We start from the raw sequence: 9010 nt of genomic DNA, 5'->3' as shown, positions 1-9010 counted from the left end.
GTAGGTTAATACAGAGAACCATGGTTTCACTTTCAACTGAATTTACTACAAAAGAATTAAAGAAAAATGACACATGTGATTTCAAAGAAAGAAAGGAAAAAAGCTTGCGAACCTGGGAAACAGCTTCCCTGGTTATGAAAGGAAAGTGTGTCTTTAAGGACAAAGCGAGAGACTCAATAATAGAAAGAAAGTTCCCTACTCCATTCCACTTATGCAAATGAGGAATGTAAGTGTGCTTAATCCAGACTGATCATTTTTATGTAAGTGGAGGATACGACCATGTCCATTCCTGATTGGCTGGCTTTAAATATGACTGTGGGTCATGTACTTCATCAGTCAGGGATGGGTAACAAAGTGATACTTTCTGGAGCTATTTATTTTGGCAGTAGAGACAAAAACATTTCTTGCCAAGGGCCACAAAGCTCAATTGGTGGTCCTTCCAGGGACACAGAGTACTGTGTGCCCCCATAATCAGAAAATGGCTATCAGGCAACATTCCAAATTTTAGCTCTAATGAATCACTTGGGGTCCTCCTTGTAGATTCAGCTTCTCTTAAAGTTCACACCATTAAATTTCTGATCAGCTCAAAACTCAAAGGATAATAGCATGTCTGATAGAACAGATATTAGAGTGAGATTCAGCACCATATCTAACCTAAGTCCCTGGATAAGGCACTTTCCATCTGTACAAAGATTGCCTCTGAGAAAGATCTGAATTGCTGCACAGGATAGAATCACTATGGCAGCCTGAGTATCAAAGTATCATAACAAGCATAGTAAGTATGCCTGCTTAAAATATGTTTCCAATGTTACACGATACCATTTAGGTGAAAGTACTGTTTATTGTAACAGAAGTAAATGAAAAATGTCAGCATCACCCCTTTGGCTTGTTTTCCTCGTGGTGTTAGTTATATTTCCACCAGGTCTAGTGAAGTCTGACTGAGGACACAGCCTTCAGTTCCCTGCCCACGTGCTCAGTGATAAGACAATCAAAGACAAGGCCACCCCAGCAGTGGCCTTCAGACAGTAAACACAGAAGCTTTAAACAGACAAAAGACCCACAGACCTTGCACAGTTCTTGATTTTATGTGATTCTTCATTAAAACCAATTTGCCAAGGATGAATAATGGAAACCTGGATAATCATCAGGTCTAGCCAAAGCCACATCATCTTTGCATGTATCCAGTATCTCAGGACCTGACATGTTTTACACTTACTTCTGTGTAGGAAGATCTGGAAAGTAGATGTAGTAACAGTATGGACAGCTGAAGGATCCCATTGAGAGCTGAAAGCCATGAGGAATAGGACTGGCCTGTCATAACACTCAAATAGATACAGGGAAGCATGGCAAGGGCTTGCCTGCTTCACTAAACTCCTTCGAATCCAAATGTGGTCCTGAGTTTCTTGTTGACATTACTCAAAATATGAGGAAAGAAAGGTCACATTTTCAAACTTCATCCTACCTAACTTACCCTCATTCTCATTTTAAGCACAAGTATGAGCCATGATCAAAGAAGGAGAGGGGAGTGATGGGCCAGGAATCAGGGTCGATTCTGTTGTATTAGTCGCTGTATTGGGAACTGGGTTTTCATCCTGCATAGTTAATGTGGCAAGTTTTATTTTGATAGGTAGGAGTGCTAGGAAGTGAGAAAAGTAAAATATCTCAAAACCCAAATATAGTGAGGACAAAACCAATGTGAGGACAGGAGGAATCATTTATATTCTACTAATTGGTTTCCATTGTCCCCTTCGATGGCTGGAGGATGGACTCTGTCCTCTCATAGGACTGGATTCATATCCTTTTCACCATGATTAAAAGTATACACTGTACCCCACAAACAAGAACCAGTAGGCAAAGAATCATACCCAATAAATCACATGTTTCTCTCTCAAATCCAGGACTCAGTATCCCAGGAAGATTCTCATTTGTTCTACCTGGCATACCTGATCACATTGTGAGCAAATGGCTGTTGTTCCATGTCTGCAAGTTCCTCATTGGCTGACTGGGAGCATAGTGGACTTTGAGCTGCTCTCCTTGAACCTTCCATTTGCCCCTATCTTGCATAGATATAAGTGATGGAGGTTGACACGTTTCAGAACAAAATATTATAGCAAGGAAAGGAACATAACCAGATAGCTGAACAAGTTAAGTAGTGAGTCCAGTTTCTAAAAAAGTAAGAATAGTTACAGTTTCTTGAATTTTTAACTTAATCATTTTGGTACTGTATTTATCTCCCCATTTATTTTTTAATGAAATCCTTAATGGAGGTAATATCAAAACTAGTTTGATTGAAGTATGCTTATCTTATTAATATCATTTTCCTGAGATAGATGCTTACAATTTCTTATATTTTTTCCTTTCATAATTGGCTTTATTTAAACCAATTTATCTAAGATATCATTTCAAAATGTAATCAGTATAAACAATTTATAGTCTGTTATGTAAGTGCAAGATTTGTTATTCAAGCATGAACTCTTTCCCCTAGTTTGTCTTTTCAGTAAACCACACCATCAGATCATGATTGCCCACTAGGTACCCCTTTTACTTACTGAAGTGAATAATCACATTTATTCATTGGTCACGAACCCCATCTTTACACTCTTAGAAATAGTTCACCTTTATCAGCCCCACTATATTCTCTGTTTTAGATCCACATATTCACTTCGGGTTGTTTCTTAATGCTCTTATTTGATTGCTGAATCGGCCACCCGGAGCACAAGAAAATAATCTACTTGACTTCTTAAAATTACTTCTTGTAAAAAAACATGTATAAGATCAATATACACGAAGAACTTTAAAATAATATATTAAAAGCATTGGTCTTTGAAGTAGCACCAAATATTGAGTATCTTGGTGAAATAGGTTTGGGTTTTTTTCCTAATAGTTCACAGGAAAAGCACATAGATCCTTTGGCATCCAACATTTTGTTGTGGATGTGTCTAGCAGTTTTGAGTCAGTATCCAAGGTTTTACTTGCAGTTAATTTCAAGGTAGTTTCTCTTGGCTTCCCTGTGCAGTAAGAACTTTTACTCAGATCTTTGCATAATTGGTCAAATTGTCCTGCATAATAACAAGTGCTAATCCTGTCCCTTTTGTACTTTTTGTACTTCCTCCTGTCCCATTGATCCGAAGGGGAGCTCAGGAGTTAACTTGCCTCCTTCATGCCTGCACTACTGAGGGAAGCTTCTCTGATATCCTGCACTGTCCCCATTTTCTCCAGGAGCAAGTGGGGCTGTGTTGAAAGGGAGTAATCCATGGGAAGGTGTCTCCTGGGGTGGGGGTGGGGGAGTCATATCCCTATCCTCATGGGATCAAGGAATGTTTTAAATTTTTTTAGTTTACTCAGCTTTGTTTGATTGTTTGGCTGAGACTGATAGCCTTTAAAGGATATCAACTACTTTTTTAAAGGGTCACATCTTTTTTTGCAAAAGGTCAAATGGAACTTGTAGAAAAATGTATAAATATATGTCATCTACAATGTCCCTCTGGATAATTCCACTCTACCCTCCTGAGGGAATCAGAGTGATAAAGATAAAAGTCGTTATTACAGAAATGAGGGTGACCTGGCTGATCCTTACAAAGTGACCTAGTGACATAAATAATCATGTGATTAACTGCAGAGTCAGTCAATGAAACCCACTATAATCCCTGGAACAAGTAACAACACAAATATCTCGGTATCTGTCTAGCTCTCCATAGTAGATCTAGATACAAATATCCACCTGAAGACACACGTGGCGATGTGGTATTTGTAAGGAGTTAAGAAGGGCAGGACACCCCCACCCCCAACCCGGAGCTGTGCACCGCTGCCAGTGCTACAGGTCTTTTGGGACAAGTGGTGGCTCTGAAAAGAGCCTTTGGGTTTTGGGGTGCTCGGGGCGTGCAGAAGCGGCTCACTTTCTCTGGGTGAACATGGCCATGGCGCCGGCGGCCTGGTACACCACTTTACTGCCGACCTTCCCGGGCAGCAGGAGGCGCACGGCCCTCTGGATGTCCCAGGTGGTGATGGTCGAGCGGTTGGCTTGGCGGGACAGGCGGCCGGCCTCGCTGGCGATGCCATCCAACATGTCATGGACGAAGGAGTCCATGACGCCCGCGGTCTCCTGGGACAGGGAGAGGTCCTGGTGAAACGTCTTCAGCACCCGGGGGAAATAGGTGGCAAAGCTGCCACCACGGCCGGGTCGTCGGTGGCACCTTGGCTTCTCCTGAGTCTGCTGGGTCGTAGAGTCTGTCCCCTTGGTCTCCTGGGGACCAAGGTCCTCCTCAGCAGACATCTCAGAGGTTGGCTCGGTTGACTTGTCCAAGCTCCGCTCTGCCATCCCTCAGGCTGTGAGGAACAATGGCGGCTGCTAAGGGGCCAGGCCTTTAATATTCACGTCAGTGTGTCACGTCACAGGCCGACTGAACATCTGATTGGAGGGTGTGCTCTGCAGGGAGCCTGTCACTAAGGCGTGCGTGCGCTCAGTGTGATTGGATGGGCCTCCTCCTGCTTGGATCACGTGGACCAATCACAGTGGGCACTCAAGGTGATTGGACGCTCCTCCTGGTTGGCATCTGGGCTACAAAGATCACATCAGCCAATCACCATGGGTGCAAAGCTTTTTTTTTTCTTTTTTCTTTTTTTGTGGTCGTGGGGCTTGAACTCAGGGCCTACACTTTGAGCCACTCCACCAGCCCCTTTTCTGTGATGGGTGTTTTCCAGACAGGGTCTCACAAGCTATTTGCCTGGGCTGGCTTTGAACCGCGATCCTCCTGCTCTCTGCCTCCTGAGTAGCTAGGATTACAGGCGTGAGCCACCAGTGCCCAAAGGTAGGAAGATGATCCGGAGAGCAAAAAGTGTTTGGACCACGTCTGTTGACTGTTGCCACACTGTGAGAATTTTGAAAAACCATCATTGAAATTTCTGAAATTATGCAAGTTTCAGTTCTGGCTCCTTGAAAGAGTCTGATGTCAAGTAACCGCATGTATCAACCCAGAGAAATGACTGCACGCACGATGTGACCAATTCTAGTCCAAACCAGAATTGTTGACTTTGGTTGAGCCACCCTGGCTTTAGCGGGAAGTCCCTGCCCGGCCAGTCCAGTGTTCCTGGGAATCAAGACATCTAGTTGTCCAGCTCCTACTTCCAGTTCACATCAAATCCTCAGTTTATGGGGAAAAGAAGAAATTCTAAAACCACAGTGTCCAGCCAAAGAATGCAAACAGAAAGGGGCTGTTTACCTAAGTTAACACTGTATTTTAGGGTCAAGCCTGGTGGGGCGTGTTTATAATCCCAGCACTCCAAATGCTGAGGTAGGAAGATCGCGAGTTGCAGGCAAGCCTGGTCTATATAGCAAGACCATATCTGAAAAACACCTATATTCTTAGCAATATTTAGATGTCAAAACTGCCCTGTATTTAGAATTGGTGACTATACTATGAAACAGTTATATTTTAAAAATCCAGAAATTGTTACATATTAAGTCTCAAAGTAGAATATTGTAGAGAAAAAGGGCAGCATCACTATTGAGACATTTCAAGGATTCCATGATAGCATAAAAAAGTGTCCGTGTGAAGATATTTGTTCAAGTACATTACAGAAATTCAAAGGGCTGACAGACCTCTAAAATTGAGTATAAAGTGTAGTTTAGGTAATGAAGGACAAGGGGCTTTTCTGGGAAATGGCTAAGCATTCAAGCATGTTTTCTGCTAAAATTTTCAAGAAAAGTTTATTCCACTAGTAATAAAATAATGAGCAGTGATAAATGGTCCCTGATGATGATGAGAAAAAGTTCATTTCTATTTATTAAATTATAATATGATGAGAAAGACAGTGAAGAAAATGTAAAAACAGAGTTGTTGAAACTTCCATTTGTAGGTCAGGATGCACAAATCCTACTTGAAATATTAGCAAACAAATCTTACTCTTAATTGTGATGCAGGAAGCAAGGACCATGTCTATACATTCCCTAGATCATATCACTAAATAACCATCCCTGCAACAAGGAAGTGAACAAACAAGCAAGCAGCACACAAGAAAACACACCAGTTTCCCTCACCATGTCCCAACGTGAACACCCAGAAAGGCTCTGCTTGGGTCATCCCGGGTCACCTCCCTACACTTTTGGCCATCGATTATGGCTCAAATGCTGCAAGTCTTTCAATGTGCCAGTGGGGATAGTCATGACCTCTCATGGGATGCTCCCATCCTCTGCATGAGGCATAACTGCCTAATTAAGTCCTACCTTGTTTTCTTTAATCACAAAATAACCATCATCAATATTAAAATTGTCATATGCCATTGTTGTTTTTGATTACCCATGTTCACATTGGATTATCTTTCTTTGATCACTTTCAAAAAATTTCCTAAACCACATTCTTTCCATGTTGCTTGGAGATGAAGTCACTGCTGTATTAACACTCTTATCTTTGTACCTTAAACATGCCTTCATTTTCAGGATGGGTTCTGCAGGAAACTGACTCTCAGGTAGAATTTAGTTTGCAAGACATAAACTCAGGATCAAGGCCTGAGGAAGGCCAGAAGGGGTAAAAGGGGGCTGACATGGGCAGAGGCAGAGTCGCACATCTTTAATGCATGCCCACCCAAAGCCGCCTTTGGCCCCAAGGAATACTTTGAAGGTAGCACAGCCCTCCAGGCTGAACAAGTCAGAACAAGTTAGACTTTGATGTGGTCCATCTGGAAGTGTGCCATCTTGGGGAAGGCAGCTTCTGCTTAATACCTGAAGGTACTGCTAATGGCTGACAACTGTCAGCCGACTGCTTTCCCAGCAGCTGAAGTGATGAGTCTCTCCTTGAAGGGGGTTCTGTGTCTATCAACTTTTTTCTTAAGTGATACTTTGACTGGGAATGCACCTCGTGGGTGATCATCATTTTCTCTCATCCTGTGCTTGTGTCATAAGATAGGTCTGCTGTGACAGCACTTGCTATCCTTGTAGAGTCATCTGCTTTTCTCTCTGCTATTCAGATCTGTGTTGTCCCGGTTCTTTAGCTGTACAATGACATGTCCAGGTATGTTTGATGAATATAGTGAATTATGTCTTTCATTTATTCTGTGAGATAAAGGGCCATCACTTCATTATGTAATTGCTTGGGCAATTCCAGCTTAATTAATTCCCAAATGTAGATTGAGTTAGGTCGCACAAGTTAGTAATGCATTTCCTTATAGTCTAAGGTATTTCCTGTCAAGTAGGTTAATACAGAGAACCATGGTTTCACTTTCAACTGAATTTACTACAAAAGAATTAAAGAAAAATGACACATGTGATTTCAAAGAAAGAAAGGAAAAAAGCTTGCGAACCTGGGAAACAGCTTCCCTGGTTATGAAAGGAAAGTGTGTCTTTAAGGACAAAGCGAGAGACTCAATAATAGAAAGAAAGTTCCCTACTCCATTCCACTTATGCAAATGAGGAATGTAAGTGTGCTTAATCCAGACTGATCATTTTTATGTAAGTGGAGGATACGACCATGTCCATTCCTGATTGGCTGGCTTTAAATATGACTGTGGGTCATGTACTTCATCAGTCAGGGATGGGTAACAAAGTGATACTTTCTGGAGCTATTTATTTTGGCAGTAGAGACAAAAACATTTCTTGCCAAGGGCCACAAAGCTCAATTGGTGGTCCTTCCAGGGACACAGAGTACTGTGTGCCCCCATAATCAGAAAATGGCTATCAGGCAACATTCCAAATTTTAGCTCTAATGAATCACTTGGGGTCCTCCTTGTAGATTCAGCTTCTCTTAAAGTTCACACCATTAAATTTCTGATCAGCTCAAAACTCAAAGGATAATAGCATGTCTGATAGAACAGATATTAGAGTGAGATTCAGCACCATATCTAACCTAAGTCCCTGGATAAGGCACTTTCCATCTGTACAAAGATTGCCTCTGAGAAAGATCTGAATTGCTGCACAGGATAGAATCACTATGGCAGCCTGAGTATCAAAGTATCATAACAAGCATAGTAAGTATGCCTGCTTAAAATATGTTTCCAATGTTACACGATACCATTTAGGTGAAAGTACTGTTTATTGTAACAGAAGTAAATGAAAAATGTCAGCATCACCCCTTTGGCTTGTTTTCCTCGTGGTGTTAGTTATATTTCCACCAGGTCTAGTGAAGTCTGACTGAGGACACAGCCTTCAGTTCCCTGCCCACGTGCTCAGTGATAAGACAATCAAAGACAAGGCCACCCCAGCAGTGGCCTTCAGACAGTAAACACAGAAGCTTTAAACAGACAAAAGACCCACAGACCTTGCACAGTTCTTGATTTTATGTGATTCTTCATTAAAACCAATTTGCCAAGGATGAATAATGGAAACCTGGATAATCATCAGGTCTAGCCAAAGCCACATCATCTTTGCATGTATCCAGTATCTCAGGACCTGACATGTTTTACACTTACTTCTGTGTAGGAAGATCTGGAAAGTAGATGTAGTAACAGTATGGACAGCTGAAGGATCCCATTGAGAGCTGAAAGCCATGAGGAATAGGACTGGCCTGTCATAACACTCAAATAGATACAGGGAAGCATGGCAAGGGCTTGCCTGCTTCACTAAACTCCTTCGAATCCAAATGTGGTCCTGAGTTTCTTGTTGACATTACTCAAAATATGAGGAAAGAAAGGTCACATTTTCAAACTTCATCCTACCTAACTTACCCTCATTCTCATTTTAAGCACAAGTATGAGCCATGATCAAAGAAGGAGAGGGGAGTGATGGGCCAGGAATCAGGGTCGATTCTGTTGTATTAGTCGCTGTATTGGGAACTGGGTTTTCATCCTGCATAGTTAATGTGGCAAGTTTTATTTTGATAGGTAGGAGTGCTAGGAAGTGAGAAAAGTAAAATATCTCAAAACCCAAATATAGTGAGGACAAAACCAATGTGAGGACAGGAGGAATCATTTATATTCTACTAATTGGTTTCCATTGTCCCCTTCGATGGCTGGAGGATGGACTCTGTCCTCTCATAGGACTGGATTCATATCCTTTTCACCATGATTAAAAGTATACACT

The 9010-nt window shown here is 41.9% G+C and overlaps 1 protein-coding gene across 1 annotated transcript; it reads right to left on the bottom strand.

Annotated features, from left to right (window-relative positions):
- Nucleotides 1-3892: 3892 nt before the first annotated feature.
- Nucleotides 3893-4318, bottom strand: LOC141420568 (histone H2B type W-T-like). Its single transcript, XM_074064650.1, has one exon. The coding sequence runs from the start codon at nt 4316-4318 to the stop codon at nt 3893-3895; it is 426 nt and encodes a 141-aa protein (XP_073920751.1).
- Nucleotides 4319-9010: the final 4692 nt, after the last annotated feature.

Source organism: Castor canadensis, unplaced genomic scaffold (genome assembly GCF_047511655.1).
Source record: "Castor canadensis unplaced genomic scaffold, mCasCan1.hap1v2 HAP1_SCAFFOLD_1012, whole genome shotgun sequence".
Taxonomy (NCBI): Eukaryota; Metazoa; Chordata; class Mammalia; order Rodentia; family Castoridae; genus Castor; species Castor canadensis.
Note: the sequence above shows the minus strand (reverse complement) of the source record. Positions and strands in the feature narration are given on the sequence as shown.

Coding starts and splice junctions, on each gene's coding strand:
- LOC141420568 (XM_074064650.1), bottom strand. CDS start 4,318: ATGGCAGAGCGGAGCTTGGACAAGTCAACCGAGCCAACCTCTGAGATG.